Source organism: Aptenodytes patagonicus, chromosome 5 (genome assembly GCF_965638725.1).
Source record: "Aptenodytes patagonicus chromosome 5, bAptPat1.pri.cur, whole genome shotgun sequence".
Classification (NCBI taxonomy): Eukaryota; Metazoa; Chordata; class Aves; order Sphenisciformes; family Spheniscidae; genus Aptenodytes; species Aptenodytes patagonicus.
In genome coordinates, this window is record NC_134953.1 from 59519676 (window position 1) to 59547533 (window position 27858).

The 27858-nt window shown below is 46.0% G+C and overlaps 1 protein-coding gene across 2 annotated transcripts; it reads right to left on the reverse strand.

Annotated features, from left to right (window-relative positions):
- Nucleotides 1–255: 255 nt before the first annotated feature.
- Nucleotides 256–27659, reverse strand: PGM1 (phosphoglucomutase 1). 2 transcript variants are annotated; one of them, XM_076340016.1, is made up of 11 exons: nucleotides 27376–27659; nucleotides 12371–12533; nucleotides 11940–12086; nucleotides 10616–10741; nucleotides 9424–9614; nucleotides 8836–8990; nucleotides 8122–8237; nucleotides 4795–4930; nucleotides 3155–3338; nucleotides 1929–2063; nucleotides 256–955 (listed from the first exon to the last, which is right to left on the reverse strand). In XM_076340016.1, the coding sequence occupies exons 1-11, from the start codon at nucleotides 27619–27621 to the stop codon at nucleotides 866–868; spliced, it is 1689 nt and encodes a 562-aa protein (XP_076196131.1). In that variant the 5' UTR covers nucleotides 27622–27659; the 3' UTR covers nucleotides 256–865. The 2 variants fall into 2 exon arrangements, with proteins under 2 accessions (XP_076196131.1, XP_076196130.1); XM_076340015.1 differs by lacking the exon at nucleotides 27376–27659 and adding an exon at nucleotides 15742–16426.
- Nucleotides 27660–27858: the final 199 nt, after the last annotated feature.

Here is a 27858-nt window from a genome sequence, read left to right on the forward strand (position 1 = left end):
CCAAGGGGATGGCTTCCAGGAAAAGGGCAGGAAGGTGCAGCTGCGGGGCGTTAACATGGAACAGCTACAACTGTTTCCAAAGTGAGCCTCTCTGTGCCCTTGGATAAGATATTGCACATGAATGCCTGCAAATCTGATTATTCCAAGGATCTTACTATCCACGTTCAACCAAACAAAAGCTCATCAAAACAATCTTTTATTCTTCAAAAGGGAGCCTATCACCATGTAAGAAAATAAAAGAGCACTGAACAGTAATTGTAGCCCATATCAGTTTAATATCCTGCAATGCTTGTTATTGCTTATTTCTGTGTGGAGGGTTTGTTGTGGGTTTTTTCTTATACAGAAGGCAAATGGAGATCAATTTACATAATTTGTTTTTGAAAGGGAAAAATCCACGTAAGCAAAAAATACTCAGCCTTAATTCATAGCCATTGCTTATTCAGAGACATCACATTTAAAAGACTATGTATTAACAAAGATGAAGTATTTGAGCTTCTTTTCCACGAAAGTTTCCAAGACAGAAAAAAGCCTCTGTATTGTTGAGGAACTTAGTCTTTTTGTTATTTCTAGAGTCTTTTGTTTAAGAAAAAAAAAGTACATATGCTAAACCAAAAGGCTGTGCTAATGAGCACCATACACAAATTGCCAGCAGTGCTGTGTGACACAGAAAAGCAGCACAGCAACGTGCACACAAGGTGTTGACAGGGGCTGGGTTTTATTATCTATCCTTAGCAGTTGAATAGTGTTCTTAAATACAGAGATAAAATTAATATTCCTCTTTTAGTGACAGATTTGACAATAAAAGGGGAGACAGGCTGACTTCCTTCACTCGGTGTGCACTCCAGCACGGTGTCTGACCAAGCCTTTATGTTATGACAGTCGGACCGGTGCGGCCGGTTCTTTCATGAAGCTGTGAAAGTTTCAGTGCAATAGAAATGAGAGGTGCCAACATGACCTGCAGAAAGGAAAGAGATGGCTCAGAACCGCGGAGCAGAGCAGCACGCGCAGCCTACACACAATGCATCCACCCTTCCCTCGCAGGCATCTTGATGTCAGCCCAGGACACCCAAAGCTCAGCACTGCTGGTCAAGGGACTGTTTCAGGTTCACAACATGAGCTGCGGGACCAGTGAGAGGAATGGCGCAGCGACATAGGCAGCGTTATGACCGCATGCAGGTTGGGAGAGAAAACCCGAGCACAGCTCCGGTGTTGCTGCTGCCACCCTCATTGTGCCGTACTCCGAACTCCGTTGCACCACTGGCACAGGACAGTTAAATCGTAAGTTTAGTTTGTGCCTCTCAAAATGTGAAGGTTTTTTCCAGTCTTTTTGTCAATAATGGCACAGTAAGTTATGCAAAAAGAGCTCAAAGACTGTTTGCTGTGGAATATAAAATGAAGATTCTTTTCCTCCCGTGCCTACAAGAGAGGTCAACAGTATTTTTAAATGATGCTGTAACAAACATGTATTAAACTTAGTACAGAAGAGGTCAGTGCCATCTTACATACAACTGCATCTTTTTACCCCATTTTATTTGTTTTAAACAAGTATTTCCCAAATTTGGTATAGGAATGAGCTCATTTTATCCCTAGTGATGCAACATTTGAACTAGAAGGTCAGTTCAGGACTGAAACAGTGTCCTCCCACACCTGCAACCAGCCACAGATATAACATAAACAGGAAAACTAATGTGCCATTGCAGGCGCAGTTGTGAGGGATTCTGAGTAAGTAACACTTGTTCCACACAGAGCTGCTTTTTTTTTTTTTTTTTAATAAATCTATTTACATTGGGATTAAAGGTACCAAAGCCTTTGCTTCCAAAATACCTAGCACCTCCACAGAGCTCTAAGCAAAGCAGTGCTAAGCAAAGATTTAAGCTTTTTAGGAAGGTTGGGAGCCAGCGATGCCATGACTGAGATGCAGTGCTTACCTGTGGGTCTTCATGTATCTTCTGAGCATCCTTCTCATAGCTGTCAATGTACAGCCGCACGGTTGCTCCAGCACTGCCAGTACCGCTTAGTCTGAATATGATGCGGGAGCCATCAGAGAAGATGAGCCGCAAGCCCTGGTAAGAGAGAAGGGGAGGAGAAGAGCCTCTCAGCTACGTGCCTCTTGGGTACCCAAGGTATTTTCCATGAGACCCAGCATGGCTATGCCTGACCTGCATGATCCCCGAGCTCCTCCTCTTTAGAGAGCCACAGAAGGCTCCTCTGTTATCCTCTTCCCACTCCCGGAGGAGCTAGTGTCCCTCCTAACCTACTCTAGAGAACTTGCTAGAGCTCCTGAACACAAAGCACGTTGCTGCTGTAAGGTCCCTTGCCCCACTGCTTGCTTGGAAACAAGAGCCAGGCACCGATTCTCTGTCAGACACACTATTACCAACCCACTGCTCTTCCACAAAAATAGGACATAAAGAAAATGCTCCTGTCATCCCACAGGCAAGGCAATCATTCCTGCAGGATTGCTCTATTATTCCTTCCCACTTACTATGCTTCCATGTTATGCTGTCAAACCAATCCCTCTACAGGACGTTTTTATTTCAATAATCTCTGGTGACAGGTTACTCATCTCACATGTATTTAATATCCCTGTGACTTCTGGAGCCTGGAACTCAATCCCCCCGTTACAGCCGCCCTGCACTGCTGCCTGCCCTCTTAGGGACAAGCACACGAGGAGTGCCATCACCTCAGAGACAAGTGCATCTAGGGAGGATTTGCTTGCAGCAACCTGGGGTTCTAGTGCTAGAGACACGATGCTACCTGAACAGGAGGGTTTGTGCCTCGTGCTCCAGTGGGGTTTCAACCCTTCATTCAGCACAACCCGTTTCTCAGCTGGTGACCCATCGCCCAAAGGAACCCCCTCAACTCAGCTCCTTCACTCGTTCCCCTCTGGGGTGGCTGTAGGGAAGCTCTGCTCCCCCTCCGGGCCCTGTTGGGGCTGGAGCAGCCTCCAGACCCTTCCCTCTCCAAGGCAGCAATTTCCTTCACGCAGGGCAGGATCCCACGAGCAAACACAGGGCAGAAAAAATTTTCCAAGGGACAAACGCAACATTTGACTTTAAAGCAGGTGCAAATGCAACAGAAAAAGATTAAACCCAAAATACACAGCGCAACATCCCTCTGAAGTCACGTTCAGCGCAGGCGAGGTTATGCCCACCTGGTTTCTGGAGACACTTCCATCCACGGGATCGTTGTACTCAAAATTATCAGCTTTCTCAACCGCGTAGACTTTGTCACCACATGATAACTGCTTCCCCACAAAGGAGCGGTCAAACATCACAGTCTCCAAATCCTTCATCATTTTGTTAGCTGCATCTGCATCCACCTCTTCATAGTCGTATCTACAACCAATCGCCACAAAACAAAGATTAGGAAGGGGAGGCTGTAATGAATAGCAATGTTTTGTGATGCCCTTGTTGAAACACTGCGGTCTGCCCCATAGATGTTCTCTATGCCCTTACTAAAGGAGAGGACAGGAAGAAAAGTGAGGAGAATCTGTGTGCAGCAATATAGCTACGATCCAATACAAATCTGTGGGATACACTGCAACATATCACAGACATTCGGCATCAGGAGAGATGAAAGCGCAAATTGTGCTGTCTTGTGCTAAGCATATCGAAGACAGAGGGCTAGACTCCAACAACGCTGACTGCAGAGAATTTATTCTAATTCTGCCAATAGGATCTCAACAGGTTCCTTGTGATAACAATTTTGCCTGAACATCCTCGTGTGCATCCCCACAGCAAAATGCAGGTGTGATTGCAGCACATGATAACATACCAGTGCCAGCTTTGATCTCATTAACCTGGGTAGGAGAGGCAGCAGAGAGCAGCTGGAGCACACATCAAGATCCGAGACTTTGTACTCCGATTGCCAGTGGGATTTGCGCCGCTTTTATTTACCCCGCTGGCTAGATGAAGCATGCACAGGCTTGCTAACCTGCCTACCATTGCACTTAGCTTGCTATGCAGACATACCTCTGGTGCTAAAAGACTGCCTTTTTATTCTAGACTTTGGCATTTTTTCCACAGGTTTAAATGCCTCAGATGTATGCTGGCTTTGTGGTGTGGGGGGGGGAAAAAAAAGGAAGAAAAAAAAATAAGAAGGAAAAGGCAAGTCCTTTCATTTGGCAATTTGAGACAGAATTTTCATGTAGGTCTTCCAAGCTGAGAGATTTCTGCCTAATGCTTTCACTCCAGATGGTGTTCCCACCTCTGCTTATGTGCAGGTTGGTTCTCACTCCTCCCCTTTTCATCTTCCATGTCTACTGCCATTTAAATTAGAGCATTTTGGGACTGGACAGAAACTCAACCAGGTAAATAACGGCCTAGGAGCTGGGCATCCATTCAGTAAGACATTGCCAATCACTGAAGACATTACAAATTAACTTGTGATTTGTGGTCTCAAGAAATAAACTGTTCCAATGGCAAAAGAAGATTCTTGCAAGAAAAAAAATCTCCATTAAAAGAAAAAAAGATACCTTGCAGATATAAAATGTACAGCCTTTGCAGACTGATACTTACTAGATTTATGTTTAGAATAACAAATCCTAAACTGGACATCATGAAAGGTTAAGGTGAATACCCACTGTTTTATTTAACCCAGATATGTTGCATACTGCAGCAAACTGCTCAGGGAGCTTTAAATTACTGCAACAGGACAGAAACAGCAAGTGTAACGAGGTGGGAACAGCACTGCGGTACCACATGCTGGTGCCGTCAGTGCTTGGGGCTCTGACCTTGGAGGGTCGAACACAGGACAAAGGTAAGTGTGAGATGTCAGGAGCACCTTCCCCACCTGGTGAAGAAGTTCCTGCCATACTTCTGCCAGTGATCCTTCATGATGTCCTCCACGCTCTGCTTGCGGGTGGCTAGGATGGACAGCCAAGCCAGGACAGCCCACAGCCCGTCCTTCTCACGGATGTGGTCGGAGCCTGCAGAGAGCCACAGCAGAAACACATCTCCCACCTCCTTTCACACGAGAGTCTGTGCTAGGGCCCTACCTTGTCTTCTCTCCTCCATCCAACCAGCAGCCGTACAAACTCACAAATGCAAGGCATTTCATGAGCTTGATCCAAGATATCATCTGCTTTTACCTATAGCCCAAATAAAACATTCGGCCCCTTTTAACACACACGCACACACACACGCGTGCGCTCGCTCTCTCGCTCTCTCTCATTGTTCACAGATCCTTAATTCTGTTCCCAAGGAAGTAATGGAGAATGCATGGTAAAAAGGTCTTAAAAAAAAAAAAAAGGGGGGGGTGGGGGCAAATATAAAGGAACAGCTCAGAAAGGACTAACATCAACCTCTTCAAGCAGTTGTCACGTACCATCTGCCAAATCAGCACATATTCTGGCTGAGCACCAAGAAAAATGTCAGCCCGCGCTGACTCTGAAATTACCCCACAATGGAGAGAAGAGCAGCCTGTCAGACAGCACCAGCCACCCGGGCTGGCAAACAGCAGGGCAAGGAGAGACTTCGTTCACGTGCGGAAACCAGAAGAGAGCCTCATGCCTGCTCTCACTCCCACACGCCAGGCACTGAAAGCCTGTAAAAGACCCTGTTTTGGCTAGAAGAGGATTCCTCCAAAGCAAGCATTGCACAGAGAGTAGGAAGCCGTCAGAAGCCAGCCCAGCCTTGCCCTGGGAGCACACTGAACAGGGGCCGACAGCGTCAGGGCAGGGACTGCACAGCACTGAGGCCCTTGGGAAACCTGAGAGGGTGTTGCAACTTAGACAGCACCCTGAACACCTAAATTAAACGAGGGATCAAATGGCAGCCCAGAATACATCCAACCCAGACTCCATGCTTCTGGCTTGCGAGTTCGGCGCTGGGCCCCACAGATGCACAACTTCTGAGTTTTATCCTTTGAGCTGTGGAAAACCTCCAAACAGGTATTAATGAAATCCCACGGAGCCAGGGTACGCCTGCTAATGCAGAGAGCACTCCAGAGCTGCCATTTTACCCTCTGAAGAACTGCCAGAGTGGGCAATCATCTGGGGAAAAAGGCTGGGGGTTGGGGCATGGGTTACGTGGCGCTTTACACAAATCCCACTATTGTGGACGCAGCGATAAATTATCCTCACGGTCCTTTACAGCGCAGAGAGCTGTACAGAGGTGATGGAGAGGAATGCTAAATAAACAGAAGTCCCATGTGATGTATCAACTTATTGCTGGAATAAAATACCCAAAAAAGCAAGCAGGAATTCTGTCATATCACATTACTCTAATTGCTCCTGGACTCCAGTCCCACCGGGTCACAGTTTGTTTCAATTTTTACTGGGTCTATTTGGCTGCTCCTTCACCTCTCTCCCCTTCAGCACTCATATTCTGTCCGGCTCCAAACAACTCCTCATTAACTTACTATCAAACAACCTTCCTCACTCCTTTTCATTCCTTAAAGTGCATTTGCCAGATGGACAAACCCCCTTTCCATTGCAGGGGGTGTCCAACACTCCTGGGCCCTTTCTTAATCTGTCCCCCTCAAACGGCTTCAGTCCCTGGCCACTCAAGTGTGATGCTGTATGGCCAAAATCTCAAACCTCTCTCTCAGCCCCTGCTGCAAATGGAATCAGTCACTTTTATTTGTAGTGTAGAGTCACTTACCTATTGGGGGATGGAGAGAAACTATGAGCTCATTGTTCATACAATAAAAGATGGAAACAATTTTAGAGAGCTGCTCATTAGAGACCATCTCCTATCAGCAGCTCCATGAATCATTTGCTGCTTTTTGTTTTTATTTATTTACTGAAATGCCGGTGCCCTCTCATTAGCCAAAGTCAGAACATAAACTTAACGCACGCTGAAATCATTCAGGACAAAACTCCAAAATCTTTCTTTACTCACGATTTACTTCAAGACTTCTTTACAGAGATACCACATTTTCTGAAATTCTCCTTTCCTTCCAACCTGAGGCCAAATCCCATGTCTCAGAATAGCATTCAATTGTGAAAATATTGCCACTGAAGACTGCTTCAGCTTCACAGCAAACTGCTTTCAACCAGAGTCTGCGATACCTTTTCCTCAGCTACAGAAAAGCTGGGGTAATCCTTTCATGTCAAGCTGTGCACCCCAGTTCCACAAAGCCCTTAATTTCAGGCATTTGGGGATTTAAGGCCATCCCTGCTCTGTGAGACACCCACGCACAGGCTAAAATGTTTTTCTGAAATATGGGGTGGTGGAATGAAAACACACAAGGTTTGAGCCTGAGATCATCCAACCTAAATTCCCTCGAGACCTTGTGCCTTGCATATCCTACCAGCTGCCCCCGGTCTTCAGAGGTCTTTAGAGAAGGAAAAACAAGATGTCGGGAAGAATTTAGACCAGGTAAAACTCAGCCTTTGTGCATGAATTAGGTGCTGACCTCCTGCATGCAGGGAAGGTCCCATTTCCACAGTCAGGACGTTAAAACCATGTGGTAGATGCCATGGGAGAACTCAGAAACTGCCAAGGCCTCCCGGGAACACTGCGCGTTTTGAGCACACCGCTCCGATGCAGAGCAAAATCTGCTCACTTTAACTTCCCTGCACAAATAATAGTTTTGTGTCACGTGCACACCCCTAGTAAATTCCTTAAGATGTTCACTTTGTTTCTCAGTAACCTAATAACTTGCTTAGACTGTTCAAAGGCAAGTGTTAATTTAAACTTTATAAATCATACCTTGTTTTTAGAACAGGAAAATGAGGGCCCTATTAAGCTCAGAGATTTAATAGTGACCTGAAACCTTCCCTAATAAAACTGCATGCTCCAAACCATATTTCTTTCCAGAAATGAAAACATTTAGAAGGTTTTCCTGGCCACCAAGAGTTGAAAAATACATTTAACACTGCACTTAATCCCTATAGACTCAATGACCGGGCTAGTAAAGAGGCCCTTAAACTTCCTGCATATCTACATATGCCTTCCTAAATAACTGAAAGGAGAACTAGCTCTTGCCTGACAAAACTTTTAGCATTGTGTTTGTTTCCACCAGTGATTCTTGCAAGCTTTTTTTTAAATTATTTTATTATTTTAGAAGCATTAACAGCTACACATGAAAGATAAATCCCAAGCTACCCAGCACAACAAAGAACTGAAAAGAGGAATACCACCATCATTGGTGAAATCAGGAATGCTGACTTACCAGTACCAAAACTTTCCTCTCCACACAGAGACAGTTTGTTTGCATCCATCAAGTTTCCAAAGAACTTCCAGCCAGTTGGAGTTTCATATAAAGCAATCTTTGTAGCATGGGCCACCCTTCAAAGGTAAGAAGGCTAAGTCACATTACAGCTGGACTCTTAGCGCTCCCGTGTGAAATACTGCAGTAGGAGCTTCAGTTGCTACCAAGCATCTCTTTTGGGGTAACGCTGAAGGCAGGTCATGCCACTGTTTTGTTTTTTTACAACAAGCAATTCTTTGTACAGCAATCCTCTATTTTATCCCGGTGTAACATTTGGGAAATGGGTGGGATGCGCAACTAAAGAATAAATACAAACACATAGCTCTTCTAAAGCAATTTTAAGTCGTAGATCTCAAAGCATTTAACAAAGAAAGTTTCACTATCAAATTAAAAAAAGGGTGGGGAGGGTCACTTGTTTGGGCCTATCGGTAGAGAAGAGAAAGAGCCAAGAGCGGAGCCCAGCTCTGCCATGTCCCCAAACAGGATTTAATGCATTAAACTTCACTGCCTCCCCTGGCAGCCAGCCCACAGCAGCCCCGACGCTGCTTCACCCTTCAGGCGGACCATGCACTCACTTCCCACTATAGACATGTGTTAAACCACAAAAAAGGGACAGTCCCTCTCCTTGGCAGGGCTCCCCTCCCTGCTCCCACTGCGTACAGAGGTAGATGCTACCTATCGAGAGCCCCACTGGTGGGCATGCTCCGGGCAAAGCCACGGACTCCGGTTTGCTGGAAGTAAGGGATACTGAAAATATTGGCAGCGATGACGGCAACGGAGTCGGAGGGGTTCACAAAGAAGCCGTGTTTCCCAAGAATCATATTGCGATCCTGGTGAAGACAAGAGAGAAACAGCTCTCATCCCCGCTTAGCGCAAAAAGGCTGCAATGGCAGAAGTTATTCTACTTGGCAGGCGCAGCCTATAAACCCAACGACTCAGAGATTTTTGACTACACTGAAATAAATACAGAGTTTTGAAAAAGTTAAATAGCAACACCTGTATAGTATTTCACCTTCCTGCTGATTTTTCACAGCCTTTAAAGCTACTTAAATACAGTTTGGGCTTCATTATTAACACAGTAGCCAACTATTGCCATGGTGGCAAACTGCAGCAAGCGGTTCACTTCTACTTGCAATTACAGAAGGGAGAGAGGGAGAAAAAAAGGTCTTTGCCTTCGTCCTTCTCTGCTTAAAAGCAGATTAGCGGTCACTCCCCCACAACTGACTAGAGGGCAAAAAGGTGAATACAGAACAGCCCGTTTACCCCGTCTCCGTCAAAGGCAGCTCCGAAGTCATATTCTCCCGTCTTCATGGTCTGGACCAGGTCAGCAGCATAGGTTAAGTTGGGGTCAGGATGGTGGCCACCAAAGTCCTCTAGCGGGATGCAGTTCACAGCTGAATTTGCTGGGGCTCCAAGCTCTTCACACAGGATCTTTTTTACATAAGGGCCCACAACTATCACAGCAAAACATGAAGAGGAAACGAGTCAGCCTCTGCCCTCAGGCAGCTCTGCACCAGCCACGTAACCACCCAGGCCTCCGGTCTGCTCACTTTGGGTCAGTTTATATGGTTTTGGTACTAAAGCACAAGCACTCACATCAAAAGCCCCAAGCAGCACAATGGCGTGCTTAAGCCTGATCCATCCAGGCACACAAGCTCTTGCCAAAGCAAGCTTTCCAGCTAAGGGGCTGTCCCACTAAATAAGTGAAACCACTCATGGGTTTAGAAGCGAGGATGAGCCTATGCCAGGGGCTCAGCGCATGAGCCAGGACCCCACTGTGAAGGGCTTATGCCCCAAGTGCACCGAGGTATTAGTACGACAGCCCCATATAACAGAACAAAACACGTGTGATTCACAGACATCCAGCAGTACAATAGGATTTACTGCTCTCAAACGCTAATAATGTAGACAATAAAAAATAAGTGAGCATAGGAATGGGAATGGCCTGGAGACAAGAGAAACAAGATGCTAAGAAAGCTAGGGTGCTCCCGAAAATGTCTATTGAAAGAGACTCACAAGGTTGGCTTATATATTAAATTATATAAAACAGTCCAATGGTCCCATTTTTGTACCGAAATATCTACGGGCAGACCTTTGCCTAACTGCTGTGACCTCCACAGGACATCGACTGATGCAAAGTCTGCCAGGGCAGCTCGAATCACAGCATCAGTGCTAACCTCCTCTGTCTCTCAGGTGTGGACTGATGTGTGTGAGCCACACAGCATTCCCCCCGAACCCCAAACATTTCCCAAGTCCAAATATTTGACAAAAGAAAACAATATAAAAGAATAAAAAGCTTGCCTGCAAAAAGAAAAATGCAACGTGTTGCAAAACAAGAAACAAATTTACAAATGATGGATACAAATACCAGAAAAAAGTTTTCTCTCTGAAGTAAATGGGAAAGCCTTGGGACACCTGGCACCCTGCAATCCCACAAACCCAAGTCCACCCGTACCTCCGTGCATAGCATCTATGCGAATCTTGAGGTGGTTTTTCCCAGAAAGCAGTTCCTTTAACGCATTGAAGTCAAAGATGTTCCTCAGCATATTCGCATAAGCTTCTACCGAGTCCACAATTTCCACTGGGAAAAAAAGTAAATAGAGACCAACTCTCAGAGTCTGAAATCTTTGCAGAAAAACAATTTTGCTACACGTGGCGGTGTGCTGACAGTCCTTAGTGCAAAGGGCCGGGGCTCAGCATAAAGCCTTTAAACATCCCATAGAATCATTTCATAAAGACAGTAATAATGGTCCTCTATTAAGAATTTAATTACAGGCTGTCACTGCTAATCGGGTTACAGACCAAACGGACCAACAAAATCTTTAAGACAAACACTGCTCCCAGCTACGGCTCCCTGGATTTCTTTCGAGAGGGCTCAGTCCCACTCTGCTTACCTGGAGAGTGGGATTAAAGGAAGAGGGGAAAGAAAAAAAAAAAGGGGAAAGAAAAAAAAAAATACAAAAACAGATCTCCAATTTCCACCAAAGTCAACGGGAACTGTGCACCTAATAGTTTGAAAAAGTTGCAGCTTTGCAACTAGGCCATACAAAGACAGAGCCATGAAAACCCCATTAACATAAAAATCCCACTACAGAGAAATGGGGACTGAGAGAAATACCAAATTCTATAATCTTTTAATTATTTTTTTTTTTTTAATTACTTTTTTTTTTTTAATTACAAGCACAGGTCACCAGGAGGTAGTAAAAAAATACCTGCAGTAAGTGTTTTTCAAAAGTCTTTTTTTAATGTATTTTCATATTTCACTGCTAATTGACAAAAGTCACGTGTGAAATGTAATGGCTTTCCCACTCAGAGAGAGCACTTTGATATGTGAAATCATGGGAAAAAAGATCAGTTACAAAGATTAAACACCAACACTATAATTTTTAATCAGGAAAATGCACTTTAACCACAGAGTTGCCTGTTTCACAAGTACATGTTAATGGTAGCCTTACAGACAGAATAGTCCCTGATTTTAGTGAAGTTTGATGGATCAGATTTACCTACTGAAGTACAACCTTCTGTAGGACAGAAACAATGATATAATTAAAGTATCTACACAAGGCCAGATGCAGGCAAAAAAAAAAAAAACCAAAAAGCCAGGATGCCAGGGTGACCAGGAGCGATGTCCTTGCTTGGATTGCCCAGGAGATGAGAAGGAGAGGTCAGAATTGCCACGTCTGTCCTTCAGAAACACCAGATGTCCTTGCCCGTTCATGGCAGGTCCACGCTAACTCCACCTGAAAGGAAACTTTCCAAGAGGAAGAAGAGGCGTTTACCTGTAAATGGTTTAAATTTGTTCTCCAAGTCAAACTGCTGTTTCCCAATGGTGCTCAGGTCCACCTGGAGATCTGGGCAGATTGCATACTCTTCAATTTTCTTGCTGATTTGGAAAATTTTGTCCGTGATACCTTCAGGGGCAGGACCTGCAAGATAAAATGGGCAAAGGGGAAGACGTTAAAGAATCAGACTGCAAGAGGAGTGTGCTTCAGAAATACAGCAAAAGACCTGGGGCTGGGAATACCTCCGTAGGAGAGGAATATCAGGGTATGAGGGGAGCAGATCAATCACTTGCTCTGTTTAGGGAAACCCACTGCTCAGGGCACTGAATCTCTGTGATATTAAGACAGTTAAATTGAGTTCCTTGGGGTCAACACAAGAAACGGCCAAACAGAAACAAAGCAAATCAAAACAAACCAAGTGACTTTACCTCCATTGGCAATATTGAATTTAATGCCAAAGTCTCCATTGGGCCCACCGGGGTTGTGGCTGGCTGTCAGAATGATGCCACCAATGGCTTTGATTTTCCTGATGATGCAGGACACTGCGGGGGTGGAGAGAATGCCGTTCTGCCCGATGACCAAGCGGCCAATCTGAAAATTAAAGAGCAAACCAAACTACTCTGAGTCCCAAATCCTAAAACCAGCAAAACCACCAAACCCCCAAACACTGGTGACAGGTAAACCAGAGCCTCCAGGAGAGATGCTGCTTCTCTGCAAGCAAACAGCTTGTTCCTGGGAGGCTGCTGAAGCTCTCCGCTGTGTACAGTAAAGGTCAGCATCTGACCGCGCTCTGTTGTGCCTTTTTAGCATTTTCCTTTATGAATGCTGCAGTTCAACTGGAAATGGCAGCTTGCACTGAAGAGCTGAGCTTTCCAGAGGCATCTAAACAACAACCAAAAAAAAAAAAAAAAAAAAGAACCAAGCCCCAAACCCTTTGGCTATGGTCTCGAACTCTGCTTTCAAAAGACACAATGGGATTGAGAGAACCCAAAACAAAACAAAAATCGAACATCATCCCTACTCCCGTGGGACCAGCTGCAGATTCTCTTACTTGCAGCGGGTAACACACCTCCTTCCCATAAATTTAGTAATATCACCGAGATTAAATCCAGACCAATGTGCTAAGCAATACAAGGTAATCAGGATCCGGTTGCTGGCGTTCATGTAATAAAACAGAAGATGAATATTTTTCTGGAAGAACACGCTCCTTACCATAGCCCCCAAATGAGGTGACAGAGATTTAAAAAAATACCAGACCTCCATCAACCGAGGAGATTAGACCCTGTATACAACTGAGAAAAGAGGAGGAATTTAATTCAAACACAAGATAAATCAGAAAACAAAAGGCAGTATTCCCAGACTGAAGGTCCGCGTTCGGTGCTAAGCCAAGGGCACTTGGATGACTGCGATTCCTCTCACACGGCACTGCCTGGTGCTAAGCCCCGGCTTCACTGCTGATCGGTTATTACATGCTACAGCTGTCACAGACTGGCTGGGTGAGCGAGGCGCCGCTAAAAGAACTGCACCTCTAGCAAACAACGAGCATAAATGTGAAACAGCAGTTTATAAACCCAAACTGAATGCCCTTCTTTCAGCTGGCCATAGTAGCTAATATTACAGCCCTCACAGTGCCTACCTACCAGGCTGATCGCACTAGTTTATTACGCCATACATTTAATTTGAAGTAGCCCAACCTACACAGGTTTTGCTTTCTTCCCCACTCTCAGTCCAAGCCAGCACACTTTGTCTCATGTTTTATTCCAGCCTCCAAGTCTTGCTCCTTCAATTTCACTGAGAATTAATGCAGTCTCCAGGAAGCTCCTCTCTAAAACTTCATCTTTTGTTTCCCAGCTTCCTTTTGAGGGTCACGTTCAGCCGCAACGCCCCTCTGCATGGGTGCTCTGCCAGGCCTCGCATGCAGCTCAAGGGATGCTGCGGAGGACTGGCAAAACAAGGGAGTTTCTCTCCCAAACCACACAGCAGCTGCAGGAGAGCTGGATGAACACATCAAATCTGTTGTCCTTACCAAACCTGTTCTCGCCGCACACCTGAACTGTGGCTTTTGCATGTGCATTGCTGCTCCCGCAGCAAGGAAGGAAAAGAAAAACTTGTCTCCGTACAAGCTGCTCTGTGATTTGGGGTCCTCTTTGGCTTTCAGAGATTTTCAGCTGTCATTCCCCACCCATCCAGTGCTAAATCCTTTGTGGTAACCACTGGAAAAGGTTGCTCAGTGCGGCAGCGTGCTGAGCAATTTACACTTAATCTTTTTTTAATTATCTGGAATTTCTTATGAGAAAAAAACTAAGGATGTAATGATGCAGAAATACCTTTCACAGAATGCTCAGAACAGACCCGTTCACAAACAGACCCGCTTTGTGTGGCGACAGCACTTCGAAGCAATCCAGGCAACACTTCCACGCTAGTTTTACTGAAAGCCCCACTAAGATGCACACGGGCAATAAAGGAGACCTCCTGCGGCCCCCCTCCTCCCCCCAGTGATTTTCACATACTCAAAACACGATATGCATGCCCTCTTCGTGTTTTTTTATATTTCAAAACATCCTTGGACTCATCCCTTCTATTCTATAGAGCAAGATGAGCACAGTGCTGCTAGTCACAGCTATTAGCCAGACTCTATAAAAACAATCAATGAAAAAAATCAAAACCAGCAGCGAAATGAGATTTTAGCCAGACATGGGCCACACTGCTGGAAAGAAATGCATGGGAAAGTCTCAGCTGGTGAAGAGCAGTCTAATCTCACCTTTACCAGCAGAAAATCTGTCCTAGTGTCAAGCAGTGCAAGCAGCAGGCCTGGCTCTTTGTGCACATTTTCCAGCTCTTCTGCTCAGCCCATACACTGACTTAAGAGGAATACATTAATTTGCAATGCCAAAGGATTCCCCCCCCGGCCCCTAAGATGGAAAAGACATCGATTTAAAAAAAAAAAAAAAAAAAAAAAAAAAAAGGGTTCTCTCCTATTCTCCCATTCACTACTAATTACCCTGTTGTGAGCAGGTAAGTTTTTCTGTCAAACAAATTCCTAAGAGCCAGGTCTCTTAGTGTAAAGTTTGCTCTGCACTAAGTGATCCAGGAGAGACAGCAGAGTCTTTTCTTCTTAAAAAGCAGAAGGAAACAAAGACCAAACCCCAATGCCCAAGAGTCTTGCAGTGCACAAACCGTGCTCTACTGCAAACAGACAAGCCTTCTGTTCTGCTTCCAAAATACAGATTTCCAGCACAATCAGAGATCACTGTAAAGGTTGCCACTCACTTGCTAACTCTTATCTTATTTCAATTTTCAAAGGCTCCCGGAGTACGTATCACATAGCCACAACTTATACCTGTTGAGAAAGAAACAACCACGTTTTGCCTTTTCATTTGCTGAGCAGCTCAGACCAATGCTGAAAGACCTTCTGCCAAGCTGCCATTGAACAGCGAGCCATGGCTCTACCAGTTACTTCGCTTCTGAACACTATCAGGGTTTTATGATCTGATGGAGAGACTATGAAATCCACAGGTGCCAATAGCTTGTGGCATGTCAAAACACAAAACGAGAACACACAAAAACCAAGCAGTATTTATTTTCTTTGCTGCATGTGTATTCCCACATACTTCTATCCAACTGCATCACTTAAAAGTGAAAAACCAGTAATTTCTATGCTACCAAACTGATTTTACATTAAAAAGTTAACTATTAGCAGCTTTGGGGAAATTAAATCTCATACTGACTCATTTATTATGGTTTTCTGCATTTATCAGCTACACAACTACAGGAATTTAGTCATTTAACATTTACCAACCCCATTGGCAGCAGCCATTTGGACTATCAGTTCCACTGCAGACTTATTAAGGTATCTCCCATCACCTCCAACTACCATAGAAGATCCTTGTCGCTCTCTTAGGTCTATGGAAAAAAATATACTCTGGATAAAATTCTGCAAATAGTTCATCTTGGATTCAAAATAAAAGGTCTTCTTCCGTAATCCACTGGTTCCTGGTTTCTGGTCATTGTAAGGAGCTGTTGGCATGGTCAACAGAGGCAGAGGAGCGTCTTCCATGTTCTTTTTTCATACAAATGCATTTAAAAAGTAAATTATGCCAAAATACAAAAATCAATCTTGACACCAGCAATGGCCCACCTATTAGACAGAAGTTCAGTGAAGTTGCTGAGCACCTAAAAATAGCTCCTTGAACCTTGAGCTGAATGCAGTTTCTGTAACTGAAGACGTTTTCTTGCACTTGTTGTGGAGAATCAATGTCACAGAGAATACACAATTCCACGCTGCCGTCCCTCACTGAAACAGCTGGGAAAAGGGGATTTTTGTCGTCTTTATCGTCCTCTGTTCTCCACAGGCACAGCTCCTTGTCATTCCGTGCTGTCACCCACCAGAGCCCAGCACAGTCAATCCATCCCGTTCTCCCTTAGGGCAGGGGCGACTGGGGAGGCGGTGAGCAGCTCAGCCCTCTGCTCGGATGCACCGATGTGCTGCCCCGGCACAGAGCCCAGCGTTTTCGCCAGCCAAGCAGATCTGCAGAGCAGCACCAGGCCGCTGGCCGGGGCCGGCCGTCACACCGCTCCCTGGGGCGGCAGGTCCCCGGGAGGTAAGCCTCCAGCGGGCATGGCAGTGCTCTGCTGGAGTTATTTTGCAAAGTCTGTTGAGTTAAAGGTCACTCTTAAAATGGAAGGCAACAGATCTGTTACCTACAGTTTGCTCATACGACTCCTGCTTTGACAACCTGACTTCTCCATGGGCTCCCTCTCACACGCAGGGACGTTATCCACAATGAATAGTGAGTCAACCTTTGTTTGACTAACAAAAATCCAGAGTAGTTAAAAAGCCACAACAGCAATGGTTTGAACTGAATACCCACACAAGTCTCACCAAGGGCAGTATATGCACCCAGAGTTATAAAAAAACACAAAAAAACCCTATCAAATGTTTTGGAAAACTGCATCTGATTAAGCTGCTTCAAAATGAATAGCTTTAACACATACAGAAGAGACTCAGATACCAAGAAACTTTTATGAAGCATCATGTTCCTGAACATGAGGATGGTAACTTTGAATGCTAGATTGAAATCAGAGTTTCCTCCAAACCTCTTCAATAACATTCGGAGCCCTCTGTCCGAGCTGCTGGAAACAATTTATAGATATTACTGGAGCAATTAAAGAACATACATCTTGTAATGACTCAGTTTGTCCCATTATTAAAAAGCGGGGGGAAGAAGGAGATGTGTTCACAGCTGAATTGTGACAATTTATGAAGGCACTCACAGCACTGTTTCCTGAGGTGCTGATTCTGTCATTGCTCCAAAAACTGGCAGATTTTCTTCCAAGGGGTAAAGAGATCCTGTTATATTCATCAGTACATTAAAATCGAGGTGGGTAATTTGTATGAGACTGAGGGGAAACCTCATGACTGAAGGCAGGAAAACACCTTTGGAGACGAAGGCTCTACCTGACCTTCTGCAAAGGCGTCAGCCAGGTCCTGCGAGGGAGCCAAGGAGCCAGGCGAGCTCTCGTGTCTACTCCCTAGGGATGGGATTTAATTCTCAGGGAAGGGGAATCTAATTCAGGTTTGCTCTCAGAAAGCAAAGCTATTTCAGCTATCTGCGGGAACCGCGAAGGCTGCTGCCCCACGCAGCCGCCTACCCAGGCTTGCCCAAGGGGCAAACACTGGCTTAGACAAATGCCGGGATGTTGCAGGGCGCTGGCCTGAACACACCGCACATGAACCGAGCTGCCTGATCCATCCAGAGCCCTCTTGTCTCAGAGCCCCAGAAGCAATTTCTTTTGTACGGGCTCAGAATTTGATTCCTTAATTCCTCTCTTTTTCCCACCAAACCACACTGAAGCACGTGTACTGCAGAACTAGGACAACACGTATTTTACACTATGTTGTGGTTTAACCTCAGCCAGCAACTGAGCACCACACAGCTGCTCGTTCACTCTCCCCCCACCCCCGGTGGGATGGGGGAGAGATTCGGAAGAGTAAAAGTGAGAAAACTTGTGAGTTGAGATAAAGACAGTTTAATAATTGAAATAAAATAATAATAATAATAGTAATAAAAGAATATACAAAGCAAGTGATGCACAATGCAACTGCTCACCACCTGGCGACCAATGCCCAGCCAGTCCCCGAGCAGCGGCCCCCCCGGCCGGCTTTCCCCCAGTTTATGTACTGAGCATGACGTCCCATGGTATGGAATGTCCCTTTGGCCAGTTTGGGTCAGCTGTCCTGGCTGTGCCCCCTCCCAGCTTCTTGTGCACCTCCAGCCTTCTCAGTCAGTAGAGCATGGGAAGATGAAAAGTCCCTGACCAGTGTAAGCACTACCTAGCAACAACTAGAACATCGGTGGGTTATCAACATTATTCCCATCCTAAATCCAAAACACAGCACTGTACCAGCTACTAGGAAGAAAATTAACTCTATCTCAGCTGAAACCAGGACACACTAACAGCGAGACTGCCTGGGTTATGCAGCTAGAAACAATTGGTTTGTATTTTATACATCCATGCTACTTCAGCATCCTGCAGCTGATGCCCTTTATTTTCATGCAAAGGCACAGGTTTCCCTCTAGTGGCATAGAAAACAAAATCCAGCCCCCCAAATGAGCTATGGGGAGCCTCACACCGGACAGTCCCCTGGCAGGAGAAGGCCTAAGCAAGCTCTTTCATTCTTGTTCCCAGCGAGATAAACTTGCTGCCCTGTGAAATGCCACAGCATTAAGTTACAGGAGGAGGGCGCAGGCCACCTACCAGCTCCCACGGCTGCATGGAGGAGATGCACACGGACTTACCGGCAGGGAAAAGGCCTATGCAGGGTTAGGAATTTGTGCATGTAATTAAGTGCACATGTATCGGACAGAGGAATCAAACTAAATTAAGCTGGAAAGGAAGGTTTTGGTCATGCATACATAAAACGAAACACATTCTATCAAACGAAATATAAAATAGTGCATATAAAGCATAGGGACAAGAATGGCATATACACCAACCCTGCCTTTGGGATGCTCACCCGGTCCCAAGGGCTTTCCTGCAACATGTGCATCACTATTTGGCCAATTACTGGTGACTTAGTTTATCCCAACCAGGACCGGTACAGGGGCTGGTGATCACATGGTTGCCAGAAGATTCAGAGGTGAAAAAACCTCACCAGAGGTGGATCCCTGACCACCTCTAAGGACTGGAGCAGAGACTGGGGAAGGGTCATTTGGTCTGTGATCTGGGAGGCTTTGCTTGCATGACTGTGATCATTACAGATCACTTACAGGCTGGAAAGGAATTCAGCAGGTCATCTGCTCCCTCCCCAGAACTGGTGCAGGATCAAGTACACCTAGGGCATCCTCCAGAAAGTTGATATAACTTGTTCTTCAAATCTTCTTCTCCAGGTAAGCCATGCTAGTGCATAATTAGCCTTGCAGTTAGAAGTGTTTTCCTACAATCTGCCGTACATCTTCCTTGCTGTGGTTTCAGTCCTCCTGAGCTGACACAGAAAACAAATTGATCGTAATGCTCTTCCTGACAACTTCTCACACATTAAAAAAATCCTTTAGCATATAGACTCTGAGGGCCCTCTCTTTGCTACAGTAAACAACACCAATCTTCTTAATTTTTCCTTGTGGTCATATTTCCTAGGTCTCTTATTCCTCATGGCAGTCAGAGGCTGGCGAGGGTGTTTCCCCCTCCAAACAGCCAATCTGCCGTAGGCAGGACATTTGCTGGCTTAGGTCCCCTGTCTTGCACTTCAGACATGCAAGAACACAGTTAAAACTATGAACTAACTGTTGACTTTGGTTAATGATAAAAAGACAAACAAGACTATTTTGAGAAGACTTAAACCTCAGTAAAACATTGCAGAGCACGCAGCTCCTTCCTTGGCTCAATACTGTCAGGCCCTGCCCCATCCCCTCTCCCGCTGCGTGAGCTCTGCCATCTTCCCTCATCCCACCCACTCAGGACCGCGGCCATCTGGAGCCTTCCCCAAGCCCGGGACCAGGCTGCCGGGCTCTCCCAACCTCCCACTCCGACACTAACCCATCCTCAGCACAGCCCTCTTCCGAGCTACATCTTGTATTTTGACATTCAGGCAAGCAAAACAGTTGGGGAGGGAAAACCCACTGTGCAAAAGCCAGACTGAACAGTAATTCCCTCTTCTCATCCCCTGCAAACACCCTTGGGTCAGGCTTCTCCAAGGTCCAGGACGCCCTCTCCTCCATGAGCAGCCCCTCTCCTCTCCTTTCAGCTTCTTCCCGTTCCTCTGTCTCACACTTCTCTCTCCCCATTCAGTGGGCATTATCCTTATGCTCTTTTTCTGTGATTAGTCAAAAAGTTACACTGCATGAAACCCCAGGGAACAAATGGAGTCAAATCAGGTATTTTGCACTTATTTTGTGACTCTCCTTCAAAACAGAAATCACATTTCCCTAGCTCCTGCACACAGGAAAGTTCTAGTCCCTGCACTGCTGCCTGCACACTCACCATTTAAGAGGGTGCCAGGAGCCCTGAACAACCCCGCTGTTCAGCTGCCAAAACTATGCACTTTCTGCCCGAGTACAACTCTCATCCAGGCAGCCACTACTGTGTCTGACATTTGGCAACGCCAAGACAGATGGAGCCAAAGTAAAATAAATAGACCAACTGCAAGCCTATTAGTCATACAAGGAGTGCTGCTCCAACTGCAGAACTCTTTGTTTCCATAAGAATTAAAAATCTAGTTTTGAAGTTGCTGTAGACATTCCAGAAAGGCAAAATATCTGGCACCGTCTCGACAGCATGAGTGCATATACGTGCAACCACGTACATACCAGTCACTCCAGAATTAAGAGACATTGTTCTGTACGTACATTGTACCCCAGTTAAAATTAAGAGACAAGCTAGATGGGTGGCAGAGAAAGGGCTCTGCAGGGCTAGGGATGAAACCACCATCTGCAGGGCTGCTATAGATACTACGATGGGCTCCAGGTTTGCCACACCAGTAGGAGCGGATCCTCCCTTTGCCAGGAGAGAAGTACACACCAGCAACCAAGATTGAGAAACTTTCTGTTCAAAGGTCAGCTCCTCAAAGCACACCCAAATCTGCGTATTACCTTGGACTGCCCTGGCGTTTGCTGTTCTGCCCCTGCACCGGGGGACGGGAGAGGGACTCCAGGTGGTTTACCTCGAGCAGACCCAGGAATGATCCAGGATTTCTGGCCCCAGCCCCCTGAGAGATAGCCCCTGTCCCTGGATCCTCTTAGAAACCAGCACCTGAACCCAAAAAATCCAGAACTACAAAATGCAAACAAGTTTGTAGAGTGGAGGGAGGGCAAAGACATATCTGGTTAAACCTTGCAGGATCAGGGACAGAAGCTCTGGTCTGAGATGTACAGAGCCAAGCTGCTGTCTGGTAGCAAGCCAGTAACCCACAGTATGCATATGTGACAGTGAGGTGGCTATACATTGCAGGCAACAGTGCAGATAGAAGGGGAGAGGGGGAGATATACACGAGTGTTTTCTCACAGACTTACTAGGATGTGCTAGAGAAGCTTCATCTGTGGGCCCAGGGCTAAAAAGAGGATGAAGTACGGTAGCGGGGAAAAAGGGCTGGAAGGGCTGTGGAGAGGTCACCCAGACCCTGCCCAGGGTCAACACTACCCAAACCGTTCTCATTAGAGGTTTTCCCAAGGCAGAGATTCAATGACCTCCCCAGGCAACACACTCCTTCCATTAGCCTTAAGCTTCCAAAATGCTTTTCCAGCCTAAACCTCCACTGTTGCAATTTTAATTCTTTCCCTATTCCCAGCAGGCCAGAGAACAATTCATTACCTTCCTCCCTGCAGCATCATTGCAGATGTTTGCAGACTGCCAGCATGCTTCCCCATCTCTAGGCTAAGTTCATTCCTTCCTCACTGTCCCCATCTGCCCAACCTCAGGTCATTCCTGCTGGAGTCTCCCCCAAGCAGACCGCATCCACTTCGAGGGGTTGTACCCCAGATCACGACTTACATTCCTGGTGAGACTTTATTTCCTGGGTTTCACTTACAACAACCTTATTTAAAAATCTAGGAATGACATTTGTTTTTCTGGATAACTGGATGATATTGCCAGCAGTCTTTGTGGTCTACTCATCAGATCTGCTACGTAGTATGTTAGTCTGCAACTTGTACTATGATTATAAATGTACATATTACATTCATATTTTACTACTTCTGCCTATGCATCCTTCTTTGCACTTCTTCTTACTGATATCCTATGTTATTTCTGTTTATTTCTAAGATACGTTCCAGGTCATCATTTGAAACAATCAACATATTGGCTAGCTCAGAGAGAACCACGACAGGATGGCAAGGACCCACTATAGCGCATTTCTTGATACCGGTGCAGCTTTGTCTTGGCATAAGACATATGGGTAGCACCTATTCAGTCCAGCTCACCTATCCCAAACTTTGCCTTGACAAAGAGAAGGCATTAGACTCCGTCCTGCTGCCCTACTAGCACAGCCAGAGCTGAGGTTATACGGAGTCATTGTTCCAGGAGATTACAGTTAAACCCGTTAGTGTGAATTTCAACTCTGTCTGCTGGATTTGCAGATATTAACTGCAAAGCACCTTAGCTCTTCCTTTGAGCTGGAGTTTCATTATTGTAGAGTTTAAAATTCAAAAAAGGCACTGAAACTGGACAACCTGGCCACTGCCTTAATAACCTTCAATTGTAAACTGATATAAGCCAATTAACTTTACAGGCAAAAAGAAGCCAAGCTAGTGTAAAAGCCATCTCCAAGCTGTAAGAGCTGCTGCATGCATGGCTGTGTTCTAAAACCCACCATAATTTGAAGCCAGGATATATCTGCATGGGAATGCTCATGGCACAGTTAGTATCTATTTTCTTACTTTAGATATTACATCTCAATTTCTACTTCTGAGAAAAACAGTAACGTAAGAAAGACCAGAAATAAAGGTTTTTCTTAATGGCCTGTAGGATCTAGCATCACTGCATCTAATTCTGGTACACAGGGATTGCTTTTTGGAAGAACTTTCTTTATGATCATTTTAGTTTGATGTTTTTAATACCAGAAGCTTTTACTTAAAGGGAAGATCTGACCCTGAGGACTGAGGCAGTCTGTTCTTCAGGATAACGATACCGATTGCTGAACGGATGAAGGTCTGTAAACCTACAAGGCTAAGGCTGACTGCACAGTGTTGTGCAGAGACAGGAACAAGAAGAAGAGACGTTGGTAACAGGTTTCTTAAAAACTAGGTAAGAAAAACAAGTGAGGCTGAGATAGGGGTGAGCAATAACGAACACTTCCCATCAGTAGGCCCAAAGCAGATTGCAGACGCGCTGGTCCCACTATGCCCCTTCCACAGCTGGGATGCTGAGGCCAGGAATGTGGGCACACTCTAGCCGGGACCAGAACATGGCTCTCCGAGCCTGCACTGCACCATACTGCTTGTTACGGGCTCAGCGGCACTGTCAGAAAGGGAACTGGTCAGGAGGCTGTGGCAGAATAGCACATAAAAAGGGAGCAGAGCTACAAAAGTACAGCAGTGGCAAATAAAGAGCTGCTGAGCAATGCAACAGAGTTTAAACACTTGGCTTCCCTGGCATAATTGAGTGAGGAAAAAGGTTGATAGCAGCCAAGCCAGGAAACCAAACTTTCTAGGGTAGAGAGCAGTATTTCTAATAAAAGCACTGTTTGTCCTTCAGCAGCAAAACAAAACCAGGCTAGTATTTAACATGCAAAGCACTACCTGGCATTCAAAACACCTTCAGGCAATTTGCTTTAATGTAGCTACTTTGCAGCACTTCAAAATCTGTTTATTTAAGAAGGAACCAGGGGCACAGTAAATTTGTTGAATAGCGGGTGACAGTGTTAGTGAATCAACCTGGTGCTAGCTATATGATCAGATCTAGATTTATAGCTTCAATTCTGTAATTTTTGCATGCTTTTGACATAAAGCAATTGTACAGCCACAATTCTACTCTAACAGGTGATGCTCCAACAGGAGCTTTTAAGCTTTTATTCATGTAATTAAAGAGTCAGACTCACTAACTATGTGGAAATAACATCAAGGAAACCTGGCACAACAGGCCAAAACAAAGGAGGTAGGCTACACTGGATGCCAACTGAGAATGGCAAAACCGACAATCTCTATTTTAGTTTACTTATATAAATACAAACTTATAAATAGGATAAACACTCTGTAATCGCACAACTACAAACTGAGTTGTTGCTAGTCAAATCTAAGTCCTTAGTTATATATTAACCATTCCATATGGAGACAAAACTAAAACTTACTTTAGCATCCTTTCCTTTTATGTTGTAAAACTAACAATCATAAACTGTGGTCCTCAGGTTTCTCCTGTGGCTCAAGAGGACCAGATTCAACCAGATCTTAAAACCAGATGATTTTAAGTATTAATCCAAACACCTCTTAATCCCTAGGACCAGAAATACAGTTTTCTAGCACTTGCTTTGGCACAGGTGGCTGGCTGGCTAGCTGACTTTAGATGAGTGAATACAGCCTGGTATAACACACCTTGACAATCAAGCAATCAGAAGAGCTATGTTAGAAAAGACTGTAGTCCAAACTTATCTTCATTATATCTTTACCCCTTACTTCTTGTTTTCAGTTTTACCACATTCATGCTGTAACTATATACCAGTCCCTCCTCACATGCATTGTAATAACCACTTCTCTACAGACAAAACAGCACTGTCGGTTCAGGTGTCCAGACAGGGCAGTGCAGCCACCTCTGGAGTTTTCTCTGTATTACGCGGTATTTCTCAGCATGAGATTACCGAGTCTCTGAGACCTGGCTGCTGGAATCAGGAGACACCCCCTCCAAGAGCCCCAGCACTCACTGAGACAAAACCACAGTCTCCAGGAACAAGTTACCATGTGTTCCTTGTTCTGCAGTATACTTTCTTACCGGTTAACAGAAGTAGTCCACCCTTCTCTTTGAAGGGTAGGCGACTTCCAGTTACTTCACATTTATTATGAAGAAACAGGATTTTCATAGGCTCTTACTCAACTACACTGTGGTAACTATCAGGGAACTAATACTTGCAATTACAGAGAAAAACCACAAAGCAAGCATCCCCTAACCATTCCAAAATAGGAAAGCAAGTACATAGAAATTTATTAAAAACTAGCATTTTGCATTTGCTAAAGAAACTTTCTATTTTTAGTCACCTCGTTTCTTGGGACCTGATGGTTTTGCCATTCTTGAGTTTGGCAATGCAATAGTTGCTCTGTCTTATGGCAGTGGCCAGTGCCACTCAAACTTAGCCAACAATTGTGTATCAAGTTTTCAATGGCTCTGTACTCTGCAGATCACTTCACTGTACCTCCTTCTGGTTACTTATTCAGGCTTTGCCTGCTGTTCTTTATTAAAGAATTTGGGGGATATTTTGCTCTTCTCTTCAATGCTCCCTTATGAGGTCTTTTTCTTCCTCTTTTTTAAATGGGATACTTAGATCTACGATTTTGCGGTGCTTTTGACCTGTCAGTCCTCTTTGAATCTCTGGGGGGAAAAAATGGCATAATTTCATGGCACTCTACAGCACTCTGGTAAGCCTATACCACTACCTCTGTTCTACTACAACAAAGGTATACAGAACCTGTGTCAGTAGATGACTGGTAATGCTGCAACATTGCCAAATTTTTGCTTGAAATAGTCTAACATTTTGTCTCAGGCCATGGCCGTTATCTTGTTTTATAAATTAATGATTCAGAACGAAGAGCTTTTAAAGTAAAACTTCGCACTTCATATACTAGTGTCTTGGCTCTTAACCCACATATTCTTCTACCCGTTTTCTTCCTCTACCTCCCGTTTCCCTTCTTGCCTTTCCAGAATATTTTTCTGACTTTAGAGCCAATTCTGTCCTAGCACTTTGAATTCACGCGGACAAAATACTACAAGGCAAATGCCCATTAACAAGTGCAGCCCTTGGGACCTGCTTCTGCAACTCTGGCAGAAAGCTCAGCACTGTAATGCTGCACGTATATGAGTGTCTGCATGATCACGGTGGAGGATTCGAGCAGTGACTGGCCCTCGACCCCCTCCCCAGAAGATACCTAATCAGGCCCTAGCATGGTCTACCTTCAGGCCCTTGCTCACTTCTGGAATCGAACTGAGACACACATGACTGAGAACTCCTTGGTGCCTGGAAGGCTGCCACATCCCACCAGGCCGCAGGGGCACATCCAAAAACCTGTACAAACTAAGGCTTTATCCCAGGGAACAAGTCTCCCGGTCTATTTATTCATAGGAATCCAAGGTGCTGTCTGTGCGTGCAGTGAGGCATGAACGCTGTACCTTTCAACTCCAACCCCTTCTTAGAACAAATAAATAAACCAGTGTCTGTCGCTTTTCCCATCAGGGAAGGCTGTACTATCCATCACTTCCACAGGTGCACACAGCAAGGCCGGTGCTGCTAAGGGATGCTGGGACACGGACTGAAAGTTGAACAGCTACCACAACTCACAAAAGACAAATTTCTACATGGCTTAAAAAGAAACAGTTATTTGCTTCTTTATGCCATAAGAAGGCAGCGATCTCAATTTTATTTTTTCCTTAAGAAGCCAGACATTTAAACGCACTGAGGCACCCGATTGCCACTGCGATGCTGAAATAGGCAACTCTAAGGTTTTACCTTAATGTCATCCCTAACCACTAAGCAACCTCAGCCCACTCTCTCCTTGTTGGTCTGTGAGAAAGAAAGTTTGCTGCTGACAAGGAGCAGTCAGGTGTCCCAGGAGAAGGGGATGTTTTTCATTTGGAAAAAATCAAATGTAAGGAAAAGCCTCCATTTGCAAATTCAGCTTCAGCACAGCTATCCCTACCAACGTTCCCTGCTGGGCTTCTCTTGGGTTGACCAAATGACAGGAGCAAGACGAATCAACGGGGGTGAAGCCTGCAGCAGCAAGATGCTGTCCAGTGTTGTGGAATGAAACGTTGCTCCCCACCCAGCGCACCTCACCACCAGCGCGTTGTGCCACTGGTTTGTGCCATTAGCTGGAAAACACAACTATCGCCCAAAGCAAGAAAAAGCAGTAACAGGAAAGCTGCACTCACTTCCCCACCTCCGCACCTGCAGAAGTCTGATTGCGCCTGCACGTATCAAAGAGAGGTAAAGCTACCACGTAATTTTCACTGCGTGAAACACGAGCTGCCCTCACGCTGAGCCTCATCAGCTCACGTGTACGTTCACGGATTTACATCCACGCCACGGACACGCAACGCGCCAGCCATTTCCTGCAGCCGCTGTCAGCTCGCACCCCCCGCCGGCCCGCCCCGCTCCCCGCGCAGGGCGGCGCTGCCCGCGGAGCCCCGCGGAGCGGGACCAGCCTCCGCCCCGGGGCGATACCGTTTCCCCGCCCAGAGGTGAAGGCGAGTGTCAGGGAGCGCAGCCCAGCGCCCCCCGCCCGCGGCGCCGGAGCCCTACCCCGTTGGCGGCGGCGATGCGGACGATGAGCTGGATGGCGTCCCTCATGTAGAAGCGGCCGTCCCCCCCCACCACCAGCGTGGCCTCTTGCCGCTCGGCCGGCGGCACGGTGGCCAGGATGCTTTGGATGAAGTTCTCGGTGTACCGGGCATTGCTCTGGAAGACCTTCACCCGCTTGCGCAGCCCGCTGGTACCGGGTTTCTGGTCGCCGTACGGTTTGGTCTTCACCGTCACGATCTGCACCATGGCCGACCGCCGCTGCGAGTTCCGGGCGGCCGCGGCGAAGGAGGGGGGAGCCGCAGCCGCAGCCGGCCCCGCCACCGCTCCCGCCCCGCCGCCCGCCTCTTAAAGGCGCCGCCAGCCCCGGAGACAGGGGGCATCCCTTCCGCTCTCCGTTCCCGGCCTCGTACCGGCGGTAAGGAGGAGGCGAAACGACGACGACAGCCTTCCTGCCGAGCCGCGGATCTCTGCGCCAGGAGCTGT

Bases quoted from the DNA above. Each gene is read 5' to 3' on its own strand.
- PGM1 (XM_076340015.1), bottom strand. From the start codon at position 15,999: ATGGAAGACGCTCCTCTGCCTCTGTTGACCATGCCAACAGCTCCTTAC. The intron at 9,615-10,615 runs GTACGGGTGGAC...TTGCTGTGATAG, and splicing joins CATAGATGCTATGCACGGAG to TTGTGGGCCCTTATGTAAAA. The intron at 956-1,928 runs GTAAGCACTGCA...TCCTTTCTGCAG, and splicing joins AGATACATGAAGACCCACAG to GTCATGTTGGCACCTCTCAT.